The 18,306-nt window shown below is 43.6% G+C and overlaps 2 protein-coding genes and 1 long non-coding RNA gene across 4 annotated transcripts; 2 read left to right on the top strand and 1 right to left on the bottom strand.

Annotated features, from left to right (window-relative positions):
• Positions 1-654: 654 nt before the first annotated feature.
• Positions 655-3,357, top strand: LOC144586778 (uncharacterized). The gene is made up of 2 exons (XR_013541805.1): positions 655-1,044; positions 2,228-3,357. It is a non-coding gene; the product is annotated as an uncharacterized LOC144586778 (long non-coding RNA).
• Positions 3,358-4,921: 1,564 nt separating this feature from the next.
• Positions 4,922-16,445, top strand: ARL10 (ARF like GTPase 10). 2 transcript variants are annotated; one of them, XM_078385583.1, is made up of 4 exons: positions 4,922-5,247; positions 8,655-8,823; positions 9,148-9,323; positions 16,285-16,445. In XM_078385583.1, the coding sequence occupies exons 1-4, from the start codon at positions 5,053-5,055 to the stop codon at positions 16,441-16,443; spliced, it is 699 nt and encodes a 232-aa protein (XP_078241709.1). In that variant the 5' UTR covers positions 4,922-5,052; the 3' UTR covers positions 16,444-16,445. The 2 variants fall into 2 exon arrangements, with proteins under 2 accessions (XP_078241709.1, XP_020646769.3); XM_020791110.3 differs by lacking the exon at positions 16,285-16,445 and adding an exon at positions 9,981-11,612.
• NOP16 (NOP16 nucleolar protein) lies at positions 11,430-18,216 on the bottom strand. Its single transcript, XM_020791123.3, has 5 exons — positions 17,925-18,216; positions 17,244-17,358; positions 16,437-16,506; positions 13,630-13,736; positions 11,430-12,912 (listed from the first exon to the last, which is right to left on the bottom strand). The coding sequence occupies exons 1-5, from the start codon at positions 18,026-18,028 to the stop codon at positions 12,769-12,771; spliced, it is 540 nt and encodes a 179-aa protein (XP_020646782.2). The 5' UTR covers positions 18,029-18,216; the 3' UTR covers positions 11,430-12,768.
• Between the last annotated feature and the right edge of the window lie 90 nt (positions 18,217-18,306).

The following is an 18,306-nucleotide window of genomic DNA, read 5'->3' as shown; positions in this document are numbered from 1 at the left end:
TGTGATCGAGCGTTCCTGCGGGTGGAACGTGAGAGGGTGGAGGTTGCGCAGAACCTGCCCGCCAGATAAAGGTGTTAGCCTTTAAAGTGCCACCGTATCTTGTCTGTTTTGGTCTCCTTTTCCCCTTCGGTTTTGCCAACAATGGTGGGAGGCGGGAATTCCTTGTGCTCTGGTTTTGCAAAGCCGCGCGAATCCTCTTGCGAAGAAAGCTCGCTCTTTTATATGGAGGAGGAGGGGAAAATAAAAACTCTTTTTCTCAGTCGTTTAAAATGAAGGAGGTGTAGTGTTATGCAACAAATCCAAGATTAATATTTCTGGCCCTCTGGGTGACTGAAATCCAGTATAGTGATTAGTAACGGGAGTAAGGTAAAGGTAAAGGTTCCCCTTGATATTTCCAGTCCAGTCGTGTCTGACTGGGTGTATGTGTGTGTGTGTGCGCGCGCGCTCATCCCTGTCTCCAAGCCGTAGAGGCAGCATTTGTCCATAGACAAGTTTCCATGGTTACGTCTGGTGGTACCTATTTACCTACTCGCATTTTTACATGCTTTCAAACTGCTAGGTTGGCAGGAGCTGGGACAAGCAACGGGAGCTCACTCCCTCACCTGGATTCGATCTTATGCTCTGCTGATCTTCTGACCTTGCAGCACAGAGGCTTCTGCGTTTAAACCCACAGCACCACCCCCACAACACCACCATGTCCCCTCTTGAGTAGACCCATTGAATCAATGGAACATAACACGTGTTGCCTCACTAAATTTCCACTGATTCAATGAATCTACTCTACTTTTTACTTGCTACTGGATTTCTACCATTGTCTGGCTTGCCTTATGCAAGTTGACATTGAAAAGGACACTATTGCAACAGACGCTATTTTTTCCTTTGCCTAATTGTTTTGATTGTCTACCTGCTAATTACTGTTTTCCAACTGTTGCTTTGTTTATATACATATACAATCTGGAGGGAATGCAGAGAAGATGACATGGTCCTATCTAGTGAGAGACTGTGGCACTTAACATTGCAGACCTTACCTCTCTGAAACTACTGGTGAGCATGACCTACATTCTGAAAAACAAAGCAGCTGCAAATGTATTTTAAATCTCAAACATGTTAAATTACCCCTTTGCCTGCATCCACACTTCTGAAATGGGAGTGTTATATGCTATATCTAAACAGAACCATACAGTACATGTTTTGTGACCTTTGGAAGGCTGCATAGTTACTTAATGCCTAGAAGACTTAACACTCTAGTTCAGCTCGTACTATTGCAAATTATGTTTTGTAGGTCAGAAAGAGGAGATGGAATTTACAGTATTTTGAAAAGGGAGGTTTCCTGTTTCCAAGAGAAAGGGCCATTCTCCACAATATGTGGAATAAATATCAATTCCTTATTTTCAGCAACCTTTTCCAAAGGTTTCTAGGTGCAGAGTATCCGAAGTGATTTACCATTCCCTTCTTCTGGAAGTGCCCTGAAGCTGTGTAGCTGTTCCAAGGTACACACAAACTGGCTCCTCTCTCAGGAGGAACAGTGAGGAATTGAAATGTCAGCTCCTGGTCCACAATAAAGTACTCCAGTTCAATTAGTTATCATTACTTTAGCTCAAAAGTGGCGAAATAAAACTCAAGCCTCTGCATAGATTCAGAATTGGCCTAAGTAACATCCCTTTTAAAAGTTTCAGTTAGATCACTGGTTCTTAACCTTGAGTTACTCAGGAGTTTTGGACTGCAACTCCCAGAAGCCTTCACCACCAACTGTGCTGGCTGGGGTTTCTGAGAGTTGCAGTTAAAAAACATCCGAGTAACTTTAAAGGTACCAAAATAAAGGACGAGAGCTACAAGCTACAAGCATTTGCAGACGACTTGGTGTTTATATTGGAAGACCCATTGGAAACAACATTGAGACTACTGGACAAAATCGATGAATTTGGGAAAGTAGCAGGATTGAAGATAAATAAAGAAAAAACTAAAGTTATAGTGAAAAACTTAACAGCCAAGCAAAAAAATCAACTCTCAAAGATGTCAGATTTACAAATAGTTAAAAAAGTTAAGTACCTAGGAATATATTTAACTGCTAGATGTGTAACTATAAAAGAAGATAATTATATGAAACTATTTAACCAAATAAAAATAGATCTAGAAAAATGGAAAAACTTACAACTATCACTATTAGGAAGAATTGCAACAATCAAAATGAACATTTTGCTAAAGCTACTTTTCTTGTTCCAAACAGTGCCAGTGAAAATAGAGAAGAAATATTTTGACGATCTAAACAAAGTGATACTACAATACATTTGGCAAGGGAAGAAAGCCAGAATCAAACTAAAAATGCTCCAAGAATCCAAGGAAAACGGAGGATTTGGTCTACCGGACTGGACCTTATATTATCAATCATCTGCTCTAACTTGGCTGAAAGAATGGATTAGCCTGAAAAACAAGAGACTTCTGTATTTAGAAGGACATGATCTGCAGTTGGGTTGGCATGCCTTTTTATGGTATCAGAAAGCCAAATCTCATAGGTATTTTCAAAACCATTATATTAGAAACTCCTTGTATATAATATGGGAAAAAATAAAAATGAAAATGTACACAAAAATACCAGGATGGGTTTCACCCATAGAAGCATTTGTTCATCCCAACCTTTTGAATGTTAGAAAAATTTTGACTTAATACAGATATTTTAGACAAAGATAGGCAATTAAAGCCAAAACAAGACCTTATAGACCAGGGGTTAGATGCATCGTGGTGGTCTATAATGCAAATACAATCAAGATAGAACGGGACCTAAAAATGTACGATTTTTATAAAGAACAGACAACTTTTGACCAAATAATGTTAACATCAGATGACAAATTAATTAGGAAAGTATATAAATACCTTCTAAATTGGAAAATGGAGGATGAACAGGTCAAAGAAATGATGGTTCAATGGGCAAAAAATTTTGGGTACAATATTGACTTAGAAAAATGGCAAGGGCTGTGGTCTAGAAACTATAAGATGACAATGGCAACATCTTATAAAGAGAATCTATATAAAATGTTTTATAGATGGCATTTACCTTCTGATAGATTAGCTAAGATGTACTCTAACAGGTCAAGTAAATGTTGGAAATGTCATAAAAAAAACTGGAACCTACTATCACCTCTGGTGGACTTGTGATAAAGCAAAAAAATTTTGGTACAAAATACATACATGGCTTGTTAAAATAATCAAAAAACATGTAGATTTTAGGCCAGAGCTCTTTCTGTTAGGTATAATACCAGAAAGTGTTGATAGACAAAATGTATATTTAATACTGCATATTCTAACAGCGGCGAGGATTATTTATGCACAGTACTGGAAAAATGAGGGAACACCTACGGATCAAGAAATAATTAAAAAGATATTGGACTGCACCGAAATGGACAGACTAACACTGAAAATCAAAGGAAAAGAAGATACAAAATATTACCAAACATGGGACTTATTCTATCAATGGTTAGAAGGATGTTGTATAGATTAGGAGTATAATGTGTGTAGTAGTTGTTTTACAAATGATTATAAGCTGTACCCTGGTGACACGATGTTAAACCAATATGGATGGATTTATATAATTAAAAAAGTTAAAAAAAAACACACACATCCGAGTAACAAAGGTTAAGAACCACTGAGTTAGATTTCTGTGTATGTCGGAAGACCAGATGGGCGGGGTATAAATTAAATTAATTAATTAAATAAATATGTACACAATCAAAGATGTAACACTTCTTCAGATCTTGGGCACAAGGTGGTAAGAAACTAAATTGTGGTTGTGGTTATTCAGTGGTCAAGAGGAGGTCCTCTGCATATGCTCAAAAGCACTTTTCTTTATTATTACTTTCCATGTCCTCTGTTTCACTCCTGAGATGGAAAACTGGCTCCAGGGTTGAATCATTGTGGATTCTGCTTTAAAACAAGCCAACTGCTCTCTCTGTCCTTATTTCTTTTAGCTGATTCATCCTCGTTGCCATATTAATCATACATTCACCTCATCCAATGATTTCAGTAGCGTTTACCACCATGTAAACATCCTTCCGCTTATCTTGTTGTCCAATAGTTGGGCCCTGACCACACTTGGTTTGGAGGAACCCCCACCTAAGAATCAAGTAGTACCACCCATTCTTGTTCATGTTTACCTGAAAGTGAATCTTGAGTTCAGGCAGGTTTTTCGCCCTTCTTAAGCATACTCAGGGCTGCAGTTTTTGTCAAACCACCATACCGGCTTTGAAGAAAAACTGGTCTTAGAAGGCAGGCAAAGCAGTCAGGTTTTATTACCACAATAGAGTATAAATAGGGGAAGTCCCCACTGGAGAGATGTTCAGTGGATCGAACATATCCTCTAGCAGCAAAAAAATAAAAATAAAAATAAATAAAAATGAAATAAATTTTAAAAAATTCCAGATCCAAATTCTGACCTCTCAAAGTAATGCTTGGGAAAGCTTCTCTCCAACGCCCTGGATAACCAACGCCAGTCAGGTGAAACTGGTGTGTAACGTGACTCTCGAGCCCTTTCCAATCCCGGTGCTCTGGCTGTAATCGGCACGTTAGACTTCAGGGAGCCACAGGACTCTTCGTTCTTTTGGCTGCACTAGGCGAGCCTTTTGGAACTCACGCCGGCTGGTGAGAGTCCGAGGGGCGACGGCGCTTCCTTCCCCTCGCGGAAAGGAGCCCGCCGCCGCGGGGTGTGGACCGGCGCCTCTTTTTCGCGCTTACTTCCCCGGAGGGAAGCCGAGCCGGCGAGTCCCCTTTAAGGCCAGGAGTGACGTCAGCGCTGCTGTTGCCACCGGCCGGGAAACTCTCCGGCGGTTCGGTTCGGATCGACCAAAGCGCTCAGCATCGGGTGGAGAGAGGCGGGCGGCGGCTGCACTTGCTCGCCCCGCAGGCAGAGGCAGGTTGCGAGCTTGCGGGGCGAGAAGGGAAGGGAAGGCGGAAGGAGGAGAAACCGAGCCGGCTTGTAGGGCGCTTTTCTCCGTGGACACATCCGGATTGGGGCGGGTGTTGTGCTGGATCCGAAGTGGCTTTAATCTGCTCCTTTGAGCCATGGCTCCTCCGGCGGGCGCCTTCAGGCACCTGAGCCTGGCACTGGGTGCCGCGGTGGCCGCCCTGGGCTCCCTCCTTTTCATCGCCTGGAAGATCTACTTCCGAGACGTCAACGACAGCTGTATCGGCTGGAGGGGACGCTGGGAGCAGCAGCTGCGGGCAGAGTTAGAGCGCAAGGCGCCCAAGGAGAGCCAGGTAAGGTGGGCCGAAGGGGGGGGGGCGCGCAGATACGTCCCCTGCCTCCCGAGGAGACACGGCACAAGCGCTTGGTAGCTAACTGAAAGGGACACGGGTTTCCGAAGATGTTGTGGATGCGATTGAGGGGGTATCCCAGCAACATCCACACATCAGAGGCGGGCGTTCCCTACGCGGTATTCCATGTCCTCGTTAACAGAGTTGGCTGGATAGGTCAGTGGTTTGGGTCTCTGGCTGCAGAGCCAGAGATGGGGAGTTCCAAACTGTGCCTCCCAGGAAGAAGAGTCGACGTGTATATAGCCGTGGGGCGAGCTGCACATGGCCACCAGAAGAAAGGAATCATAAACCAATTCTGAGTACTCTCTACCCAGGAAACCCTGGTAATGTTCATATTATTCACGTGTGACCAGGAGTAACCTTCTGGGAAGTGGGGAGGTGCTAAAGAACCCCTACAGAGGGAGAGATGACAAGAGGTATAGTTGCAGGGCTAAGATTACCAGATTCATGTGGCAAATAACCAAAGAATGCTTAGAAAGTCAATACTGGGTACAAATACATAGAGACATGCCTCTCTGTACAAAAGATGAGAGAGCAAAGAATTCAACACATTTTAAAAGAGGACCTGCAGGAAGTGAGGCGATAACAAACTAACTAGCCTCTGTAAATTGCAAATCTTGGCTGAACACAGAATTCTTAAGCACCCTGACAACCGGGGGAGAATCAACATGGCTTCCTCTTATGAAAGTCTTGCTTCAGCGATGCTATATAGAGAGAGCGCGCGCAAGAACAGTTGTGATCCAAGAGATGACCCGTACATGGATTCTCACAGAATGTGTGAAAAAGTATCTCAGTGAAGATGTGGAGATAGCCTTAGAGTGTCCATCTCACTTTGGTTTGGTTGAGTGCCGATGGAACTAGCAGGCACAGCGTTGCTCCTCTAAACTTAGAGCTTGAAGTCATTGCATAAAACTAAACAGGAGGAGATCCAGCACGCACAAAAGCAAGTACTGCAGCTATACGAAGATGGAGAGAGGCAGGAGTTCTCATTTTGCTATTTGAGATGCAGCTCTTGTCGTCACCCTAAGTGACATTCTGGATAGGCTTCTACTGAGGTTGGCAGCTCTTCCTGGAGCCAGCTCCCTGGACATCTATCCAGATGGCCTCCATCCCCTTTCTCAGGAAGGAGCCTAAATGCTGCTGGAGCAGGAATGAGATAACTTTGCCCCACCAGACACTTTCAACTATAACTCCCACAGTCCCATATCATTAGCCATATTGCTGAGGGTTTCTGGAAGTGGAACGTTATCCGGATAGACAAACATCCCCATGAAGCTTAAGACAAGTTACTTTAGCTGGTACTGAGAGCTCGCAGAACTTTGCATAGGCTGCCGAATAATAATAGTGCTAGTAAACAAAAGAGCTTCAGTCTCAGTTCAGCTGGTATTCTACTTTCTTAGAAGCTTCAGCAAGTTACTTTTACTGCAATTGCCACCTGAGCTAATTCATCCTCTTAAGTCATTCTGAAGACTGAATGAGGTCACAATGATCCATGTGTCAGTCATCTTCCCTTTAGACTACTGCAGTGAGCGCTCTGTGTTACTGCCCTTGAAGATTGCTCAAAAACGGCGACTAATGTAAAGTGCCAGTTTTGATTTCTAGTATAGCTTTTGGTGGTATCAAACTAATCCCATGCCAACTAAATTTAATTCCAGTGTGATTCAAGGCACAGTTCAAGATACTGGTTTTCCCCTATAAAGACGTACGTTGTTTGGAGTGGTGATAGGTGAAGAAAAGCCACCTCCTACATGACCCTGTCTGAAAACTGAAGAGATTTTAGCAGTCTTGTTACATGTTCCACCACCCTGTCAAGAAAGATTTGGTTGGTGGGGAAACAAGACAATGCCTTCTTTGTGAAAGAACCCTGGCTGTGGATCACCTTTGCTAGGAGGATTAAATTGGCTCCTTCCGTGTTTAGCGTTAGGCCAGCCATTAAATCTTTTCCACCTGCTTCTTAGTCATGTCATGCCAAAGTTAATTTGGAACAGTCAAATCCACGGGGGCAAATTGCATCGGTGTGCTGATGCATCTCAGTCATTTCCCTTGCCCCCCACCCCACATACCCTTTGCCAGCACCAGTGTTTTGACTAGCTTTCAGAGTCATAGACAATTGCACTAACCAAAGAGAACAGAGGCTGTTAGGATGTGGCTGTCTTTGCTTATCATATGTAATGTAATACTCTTTTCTGTAAATGTGATGCAAGCTTAAACTAGGGCATATCCTATTTATACTTGCATCAACCCTTCAAGTTTTGCACAGCTTGTCATTAATTTTACCACGGCTACCCAGAGTGAATAATTTACCTGCAAGATTAAGAAATCACTCCTGCTTTTCGGCAATAGGTTCTACAGTGCCAAATATTCCTACCTCTGAGATTGATAGAGTGACAAATCCTTTTTCTCAGCCCGCTTAGCATTTAGTAATGTGTTTTCTCACTCCCACTTAAGAGGCCAACGTTACAAGAACCCACGAATCAGTCTTAAACCAGATGTGAGAAATTTGTGCTCCTCCAGACGTGTTTGGGTTCTAGCACCCATCCTTTCTCAGTGCTAGTGTGCCAGCTAGAGTTGATGGGAGCTGCTCTTGAATGGTATCTGGAGGCACATGTATTCCTCACACCTAGTTTAAGATGCTCCTCTTGCTTGCAGTGGAAAGTCATTGTAGCTGGCCTTGAAAGTGGGGCAGACTGGCTGGTTAGGAGGTGATGGTGGGAGTGCTCCTGAAAATTGCCTCTTACAGAAGAGGAAAGCCTCACGCTATCATCTGCTTTTTTTTGCATCTGTTTGGTCCCTGACGGTTCCTACGAGAAGAGGAGAACCTTCTGATGTTTCTTCTCGCAACAGAAAAAGAAAACAAAGAGTCCCTCTATCTCACACCATTTTATCCTAGCTCTGTCAGTGTTGCCCATACTTTAGTTTATCTCAGGTGGTCACTGCTCCCAACAATAACAGGTTTACACCCCAGCTGATGGTGAGGTCTGTCAGAATATTGAGAATTTTATAGGCCTGAACGGGTCCAGACTGTAATATTAATGAGCTGCCATGATGATCACCTGTGCAGAACTCTGCACATTACCAGCAAGAAGCTGACAAGGTCTGGTTTTGTAATCCTTTGAATAGAGAGAACCACTCATGTATTAAGCACAGAAGTGTCTTGCATAATCACAACATGGGCTAGACAGTGGTTTACAATCCTTGGTAACCTGGGTGTTCTTAGAGTGCAATTCCCAGAAGCCATCACCACCAGTTGTGCTGGTTGGGGTTTCTGGGAGTTGCAGTCCAAGAATACCTGGCTTACCCAAGGCTGGGAACCACTTGCTTGGACTAATCTCAAACTTTTCTCTTTATAGCCACATTCCTGTCAATATCAGGTTTTGGTTCTGGGCTTGGATGGGGCCGGAAAGAGCAGCATCATTCACTATGTCTGCAGTACAGAAGCAAAGAAGCATATCGCACCCACTCAGGGATTCAGTTCAGTGCAGCTGCAGGCAGATGGGCTCCAACTGGATCTCCTAGAGGGTGAGTCCCTCCATAACTGGAGGAAACAGAAATAACTGGGTGCTGTTGTTGTGCAGGAGAGAAAAGCAGGACTCTTTATAAACCATCACACCTCGCATTGTTGTATGGCTGTGGTGGTTGGTGTCTGGAAGACCTAGACGTGAAATGAATTTACTTCTTTTTGCACTGGGGGAGAAAACTATTCTTGGCTATTTTCTCGCCTACCTGAACAAATGCCTGTCCCCATTTAAATCCTTCTCTGTCCTGGGACATTGGAGACGGGGCACAAACATGCTATATGCTCATTTACTACACATTTTGACATCCACCTCTTCATTATCTCAGTTGGTGGCAGCCAGAATCTGCGCTTCTACTGGAACCAATATCTGAGCAAATCTCACGTTCTGGTCTTTGTGGTGGACTCTGCAGATGGCCTTCGCCTTCCCACTGCCCGGCAGGAGCTCCACTGCCTGCTTGCAGAAGATCCTCAGCTACCTTTGATAGTGTTGGCTAACAAACAGGTGGGTTCCTTGACCTTTTCAGGTCTGACTGTACAAAGCAAGCAGAGGCAACTGTGGTTCTTCAGATGATATGTAACTTCTGCAGCCCTAGCCAGGATAGCCAATGGCAAGGAATGATGGGAATAGCCATCTGCCACTTTCTGGAGGGCCACAATTGTTCCTCTCCAAATTTGGGGCAAAGCAGGGAACCACTGGCCCTCCTGATGTTTTGACTTGCAACTCCCATCCACATCATCCAGCATCTCCAGTGGGGAGATGCTGTGAGAGCTATATTCTGAAACAGCTTGAGGGCCAAAGGTTCCTCATCTGAAGAACCTTTGGCCTAAAAGACCTAGAGTGGTCTTTTAGGCCAGATGGGCGGGGTATAAATGAATGAACGAATGAACAAATGAATGAATGGTCTAAAGGCCTCACTTATCTAAATTCCTTGTTCCTCTGCATGGAGTTTGCCTATATTGAACTGATTTGGCATTTAGTCCCTAACTTTGCATGGTTAGTGTCAGCTGTAATTGTATCTGCCCCAGCCATAATTCACATGCTAATCCTTGTCAAGAGGCATGAAAGTTGGTAAATAAATGCATGTGGCAAAATATAGTTCTCTTAAGAGGACGAATCAGAGGGCTATTGATGAAATGAACGTCTGTCCATATATTCTAGGACAAGAGTGATGCGCTGAGTATGGCAGAACTCCGTAAAGAACTGGGCTTGCACACCTTGAACCGTCAGAGGGAATTCTTTCTTTTGCCCACAAGTGCTACATATGCTGGCCTGGCCACCGCCAACAGTGTTCTCCACCTGAAGAGCCTGCTGATCAAACTCCTTGCTCAGATCTAAAAGTTTCACAACTTAAGATTCTAACTGGATGGATCCAATCTGACTCTGTTCCTTGTGGCAGCTACTTTTCCATGCTGTAAGGCAGCATTAGGCTCCTCTTTATTTAAAGAAGCTCCCTTTCAAGCATTCCCTAGAGTAAGGGAGCCCGGCTTCCTGTCTGACCCTGGAGACAGAGCCTTCTGTATGAGTTAAGAAGGAAATCCAGTCGGGGCAGATCATGTGGCTGCTGCATCAGCCTGGGAGGATCGCTGTTGACAGCTGCTCTCCTGACCTCCGCAGAATACAGTCCTAATAAACTACAGCATCAATAATTGTAGTAAGGACTACAATTTTTCTTACAGGACCTACAATCGTAAGATATATAGTAACAAATAGGAATGAAAACAGGGACTCTACACAGTGACAGGTTAGGACTGCCGTCTAGAATCCCTTGCTGTGCTTTGGGCAAGATGAAGGCTGATCTTGCCTAGCTGGAGTCAGTGGAAAGTTGGATGTGGTGTCCACAAAGGGGTCTTAATGTGTGCACCCAACTACACTGATGAGATGTCCCAGCACTTTAAAAAGGTTATGCCCCCAGCTAATGACCACACCCAGTGAGTAGTTGGTAGCATAGCTGCCATAGTTTCCTTTGCAAGATACCAGATGTCCTTGCATGATTACCATTTCCTGCTTGACTATCTGTATTGCAGCAGCTATGCCTCTGGGGTGAGCAGTCTTTCCTATATATTCACTACTGCCAAGTGTCTTCCTGTAAGAATTGTTGTCCCATAGTACGCAATGCACAGTTCCAGGTCTCCTGCTTTTCTGAAGCACACACCTATAGCAAGGCTGCAGATAAGAGCTAGCCAAGGGGAGAGAAGACATTTTGGATGTTATGCAGGAACAGATGCGCTCAGATGCACTCTACTCAAATGTAGCTGAACATATCTCTTCTGGTGTGGTATTATGATTGTTCTCAGTCATTCAGATCAAGGGCTATCTACAATGTGTTTTTGCTTTGAGACAGAAGTAAAGACACGGGTATAGGCTGCAGCCAAACAACAGTGGCCCTAATATGCAACTGACAAGGTACCACACTTAAAACTGCCAATGATGTTGCCTTTTAACTTGAAGGTGGAAGAAACTGGCTTTGCACTGGAGAAAGGAATAGGTCTGTGTCTTCAGTCAGCTGGTCCAATAAAGGTAGCTTGCTCCCTCAGGCATGAAAGTAACATTGCCATTGTCCCCCCCCCCCCAATGTTCCTTTACTCACAGCACGAGAACATTGCCTGCACTGAACCGGATTGCCTGATATTAATTTATTCCATCAGAAAATACACAAAGTTTGTGTGAATGGGCCCTAGCCCTAGATTTTGTGTGGTCTGTGTGAAACAGACCGTTCAATCTCAAATGTTTATACAAGTTTGCTCCCTTCTGTTCCAATAAAATTTGAATCATTACCTCTCATGCAAAAAATGTGGCTTTGAATTCCATACAACTGGGGGAATCGCAGGAATACACCATCCTACCATAGTGCTGCAAGGGGAGGCAACAGGGAAACCTTTGGGTTCCAGACCCTTTGAAAGATTTTATCTTGGCAAAAAAGGCCTTTCTGGCGAGGTAGTCATACAGAGGCCTATGGCTCCCCCTCCCAAGTATTTCTAAAAAGAGTACAAGTGTTGTGCTGATGTCAACTTTCCATCTGCAAAGTGGTACTTCAGGGTTGACTTCCAAATGAAATTTTAAAAGTATTGAAAGACTAATGCCAGAAAAATTGAACAAAGGCAGCTTCATAGATTGGGTAAATCAGCATATTTTAAAAAATGCTTATTTATGGAGGGGAATGTTTATACACCTTTTTAAAAAATCTCCTTGGCTCAAGGGTGGAACAGAATTCCCTTTGAAGTCACCACAGGAGAAGCAAAATCTCAGCATGCTCCTACTAGTGGAATATGGATCTTACCCCTAAAACTGACAGACTAACATCTGGGGTATGTGATCTTGTAACACAATCAAGGCCCCTCCCTAGACTGAGTTACTACCATAAACAGGACCTGCAGCTAATCTTAGTTTGCTAATTAACAAACCATCTACACAGGTGGCCTTATCTCTCCCGAATAAAGCCGCCTAAATATCACTGGAGGCGTCCATTTTCTTGGTGGCCTGTCTCCTCCTTACTCTGTTCATATCCCTCCAGTTTTGGCTCTCATTGCTTTGGCTCTCTGGCAAAGTTAGCTTCTCTAAAACCAGATTCTGATGCAATGTGCTCATCACAGTAAAGGCTTACACACTGAAGAACCCCAGCACCCTTTCTGCAAGTAGGAAACACGGGCAACATGTCCTTTAGCTGTGCTTTGTACTGATACAAGGCGCAGAAAAGGAATTTATTTTGAACAGGATCTCTCCAAAGGAAACAGCACCCCAAGACTGGGTGAATGCTGTAAGCTGAATGGAGCAGCACTCTTTGCCAGGAACATCATCACCACAGATACCTTCCAAACTTCCCTCTTGAAAAGCCAGAATGGGATGCAAGTCAAATTTCAGTTTCTGGCCACCAGTTACTTAAATACAGACTAGTAATAAGAGCTATAAGCAATAAAGGTTCTTCTGCCCATTGCCGAGGTAAGTAAAATCACTGCTGATCCATCTTTTCTTGCTGAAGAGAAGCAACAAAGGCTTGGTACTCCTCAGCATAGAAGCGTTTATACACATCAATCTTCCTCTTTATTTGCTTTGGTGTATCCTGATAATAGTTCTTCTCATCACGAGCCATAGCCTGGAGGGTAAACAATAAAATGAAAAATTAGAAGAGTAGGCAGTTATGGCAACTGATGGCTCTCAAAGGCCTCCCACACCCTGAAAGTAAACAGTCCAAGTCAGCCTCAAGGAAACTGGCAACTTAAGGCCTGCAGGTGTTCCTAACCAAGCTGCTCCAAAAGCTCTCCCCCACCCCTTCAGAGGACACCTGGGGAAACAGTCCCTGTTTTTTCCAATACGTTTCTGGGGGGGGGGGGGAAGTAGGGATTTCTTTTAGCATGTCATTTACTCTCTCTAAATTGGGGTGCAAAGTGATACATAAACACAGGCACACGCTCAAGTGACTGAGCCTCAAGGACTCGGCTAATTCCTGGAAGAACTATCTGGCTGTGCTTTGTTGTACCTCTGCTTTTATTGCCCTCTGTTGTGCACAAAACAAACAAACAAAAAAGGCAATCACAAGAGTGCAATCAGAAAAGGTAGATTCACTGAGAGGGTAGATGAATTTCCAAAAGAATTTCACTCAGAGAAATCATGTTTTTTTTTCTGAGAGGGAAAAAGTTATACAGGGCAGCGTGAGTGAAAGGAAGAAAGAAGCAGCTGGACAATTAATGCCATCAACTATTTATCAGACATATCTAAAAGTTCTGAAGCTTTGAAATTTTAATGGCAGGAGCTGCAAACATTCAAAACAGAGCTCTCGGTCCTTCCAAGTTATTGTAACAGGTGTGCCTACCTTGTAGTTTTCAGCATGATTCCTGATCATGTGCTGGACATATTCAATGAGATCTGTGGAGAGGGTCTGTGATTTCTTCTCTGGAAGGCTGGCCTCAGCTTCCAACTCTGAGCATTAGGAAGAGAAGACAATGAGATAGAGAGAAACATTTGCTCACTTTACGAACCTGTTACGACCAAACTAAAACAGGAAGATTCAACTAAGAGATGGGAATTGTTCACATTCCTTCTGGCAATAGATGCCCAGATCTTCTATGAAAGATGTAAATGGCCCACAGTGCCTGGCATAACAAGTCCATTGTAAAAACTTAGTCCAAACTTTAATATGTGTTTAACTACTTGAGGATCTGAAATGTTAAATCTAGCACATATAATAACTATAGCTTGAGTAAGTGGGAACTATGAGAGGAGAGTAAGATCAAGTTTTTTCTATATCCCTAAGCAGTTTTACTGTGCTAAAGATTAGAGGGCTATCCTGGTGGCTAGTGAGCTACTCTTCACATTCTAACAGAGGATGGGGAAGGTTCTACTTCAAGTACAGTCTATGAGATACGCCATACATTCAAAAACCCTATAACAAAACATTTTAAATGCCTCCAGAGATCACTTGGGCAATTCCAAAGGCAACTACAGCTCTTGACCTATGCACTCCAATAGTTCAGATACAGGATTTCACTATGTAGCATTCCATCAACACAATACATTCTACACTGTTTTCAGGCAAATGTGTAAATACAAACTGAACTAGGGATATTTGTGCCTTTCCATGATTTGGAGGCAAAGAAAAAAGAATAGGCATTAACATGGCAGAGTGTCATACCCACATAACTGTAGGCATCCTTCAGTCTCGAGTGACTATGGTAATGTGCTCTGAATAGAGGTCTTAGAACATACCCACATATCCCTTTGGGTTAAATTCTGCAGTGACATGTCACAAGTACAAGTTGGAAAGGAGGAAGAAAAACGAAGGAAAACAATGAGCTTGAGGCAATGGATAAGGGGAGTTATCTCTTTATCTTTGAAATGATTCCTCTTCACTTTCCCTGTTGCAAAATAATTGATTATGCCATGGAAGTCTGCAGCTGCAGCATCATTTATTTCACACCCAGGGAACAGGAAAGCTAGGGAGGGGTAGAGGGAAAGAACAAGTGCAGAACAGCAGACTCCCTGCATTGCCCTTCCAAGAAGTAATCAAAAACAATGCTCTTTGTCTTTTTAAAGTCTTTCTCTCACTCCTTTCCTTGTGGCTGCCTTAAGGAAGCTGATGGGGCCTTTCTCTTGATGAATGGAAGGAAAATAAAACATAATATGAGGGGGTACTGATAAGTATCGAGCCTTTCCCAGAAAAAAAAAAAGCTAGGAAGCTGTAACTGTCACACTATTCTACATATTCCCCCAGGAAGTCAATGCACTTGTGACATTTGTCCTGCAGCTTCTTAAGTTCCTGCAAATAAAATTCTTACGACTGCTGGTGTAACCACTCATTTGCAGCATTAGCTGCCTCTAGAACACTCCCAAATCATTGTCCCTTTAAGTGTTTTTTGGGTTTAGGGAACATATAATAGCCAGAAGGAGCCAGGTCAGGAAAATAGAGTGGATGGGGCATCACTTGAAAGCCTAAGGACGTCAGTTTTGTCATTGTTTCACCTGCAGTGTGTGACGAGGTGTCGTCATGCAACAGGATAACACCTTTGGAGAGCTTTCCTCGATGTTTTTCCTTGTTTTGCTTCAACTTTGTCAATAAAGCACAGTAATATTTTGCACTGACAGTTGAACCCTGTTGGGGGTAGACAACCAGCAGAACTCCCTTCTTATCCCCCCCCCCCAAAAAAACTGTTGCCATTTGCTTCTGCACTGACTTTGCACTCGGAACTTCTTTGGCATGGGGGAACCACTGTGCCTCCATTCCTTAAACTGTTCCTTTGTCTCAGGAACATAACAGTAGATCCATGTCTCATCACTCATTTCTTGCAAAATGTTCCAAAACAGCCACTGATGACTCTACACATTTCCTCTTTTGTTTGGTTGTCTAAAGTATGGGGATCCACTTTGCTGCCAGCTTTCTCATTTCCAAGTCGTTGTGGATAATGGCACCAACTCTATCACATGATATTCTCAGATATATAGCTATACTTTTGGCTGATATTCGGTGGTCCTCCATGATCATGTCATGGATGGCTTTTACATTTGCAGGCACAGAGACAGAAACAAGCCTTCCACTGGGTTTCTCAAGGGCCAGTTTTAAAACTGACAACCCAGTGTTTAACTGTTGCATATGAAGGGCCACTGTCACCCATAGTTTGTGACATTTCATCATGGATCTGCTTTGCACCTTTCCCTTGGAGAAACAGGAACTTGGTTATGGTCCTGTGCTCTTCCACACTGAACTTTTCTGGAGGTGCCGCCATGTTCACTTTGGACCTGAACATGAAAGGTAAGTTAAAATCATAGGTTTTTGCACCATTGAATACAGACAAATTGGCCAACACACCCTGCAATTTATAGCTTTCTAGCTCAATTTTCTTCTGGGAAAGGCTCAGTACTTATCAGCACCCCCTCGTACCCATCTCTGCAGGCTGCTGCTTGTGCCCTTCTGTCATGCTAGCAATGTCCAGCCTATAGCATGGTCTTATCATTTATGTTTCCACATTCACAGGGATGGAGTCTTCACAGAAAACTGGAAACACAAATCCTTGCATGGACCCAGACAAGGACTGGGCTTCAGTGTCACCTAAAGGTCATAGCACACACTGACTCCAATCAGTGCACTGTTCATTCAGGCACATTCTTAATAAAGGCAATACCAACCATTTAGTACATACGGCTTCCGTACAGTTTTTGTCTGTGTCTCTTGTCCATCCACTTCCATCTTCATCACCTTTTTTTGTGGGTGAAAAAAGGGAGAAGATATGCTTGAACTTGTACACAGAAATATAGTGTATATGGACATCACTTCATAACTTTTCAAGCTCTGAACTTCATTTTAACATTCCAGTGTTTATTCATCTTATGGTTGTTTTTAAAATACTATCATGCTGATTTGCAGAAACTATGCTAGACAGTAACACACTACTGAACATCAAAGTTACACATGCTTTGTCTTTAGAAAAGTGCAAGAATTGTGTACTTGAACAAAACTAGACACAAGGGCCAGAATCCTATTGGTGTTCATGTCAGAACTGTGTAATTTTCCATGGCTAATTGTGGGTAAGTGACCACATGTTAGGGTATGTCAGTCATGTCTCTGGTCACCTGCTCCATTACACAACTGGGTTTCACCTTGGCATCTTGTCAGTTAGCTGCAATTAGCTGCAGAAAGTCACACAAACCTTATATGAACACCAATGTAACTCAAGTCATTGTAATTTTCTGAGAATATGCAGTCACCACAAACGCATCTTAATTATCTCCCAGATCATCTGGATTTCAATGTCAACATCAATTGTGCACTAAGGGCACCACAAAATTGGTAGAATTTCATATACACTGATTTGTTAGGGTGTCATTAATCCCTCCCTCTCATTGCACTTGACACCCAAGCCAAAACCTATGTGCTGTCCCAACCTGTAAACTTTGATTCATACCTTTGCACTTGGGAGCTCACAAAGCACTCACCTTTCGTGCTGCCTTTGGAATCGGAATAGCCTTGTTAGGATCAACAGCCAGGCCCATTTCAGCCAAATTCTGTGATACAGATTTGGTCCTATCCCAGGCTTGCCGGATTTGGGAACTGCAGAGATGAACAAATAAAGTCTCTTCTGGTAACCACCATACAGCTGACTTACTTGGCATGTCCCTGCCCTGGGAGATCTCTAAAATATTGAATGTTATTGTTCGGTACGTCCTGGAACTCCATCACTGACAAACAGCTTTGTCATTGTGAAGGGTTCCAGCCCTTATACATTTAAAAAGTCGTCGGGAAGCTACTAAATGTGAAGCCCTCGCCATAATATTCATCCACAGAAACATCGGAAGTCTGATAGCTTTAGCTTTAGACCCCCCCCAAAAAAACATATTTTAATTACAGCACCCTTCACCGCAGTCTGCCCTGCAGTTCAGCGCTGATTCCAACACAATGAGTAAGATCCAGCACATTTCAGGGACCTCTGGAAAATCAGTACCGAAACGACACAACAAAGTACTACTGCAAAGGACATTAAAAAAGCAACGTCCCGCACTGACAACATCTATAAAATCTCTTCTACAAGATATCTAGTGCCAGACCGAAAGCCAGATCTGAGCGTCCCTCGCCCTCCCCTTAATCCAGCCAGGTTTTCTTCTTTCTTAGTCCCTCACCACTTTATTCGAGGCGCCGCCCGTTTGCGGAAAGCCTTATTCAGCTTCTTCCGGTTGACATTATAGTTGTATTTGCGCCGCCGGTTCTTCTTGAGTTTCGGCATCGCGGTACCGGACTAGAAGCAGCAGCCCCCGAGACGGAACCAAGGGTCTAATAACACGCGGTTCCTACTGTCGAAGCCTCCGCGGCGCAATCCGAGCAACCACGAGAGATAGAGCCTTTCCCCCGATGGCCGATGGGAATTGTAGTTCTCCTTGCCGTACAATGAGGTTGAATTCCTGTCCGGAATGCGTTAGTAAGACTACATCTCCCAGCAACCCTGCGGTGTGGGGGAAGAACCAGCAGCTCGTATTGCATGCTGGTCGTTTCGAGATCCTAGTA

This window comes from Pogona vitticeps, chromosome 2 (assembly GCF_051106095.1).
Source record: "Pogona vitticeps strain Pit_001003342236 chromosome 2, PviZW2.1, whole genome shotgun sequence".
Classification (NCBI taxonomy): domain Eukaryota; kingdom Metazoa; phylum Chordata; class Lepidosauria; order Squamata; family Agamidae; genus Pogona; species Pogona vitticeps.
This window is presented reverse-complemented; position numbering and strand designations above follow the sequence as displayed.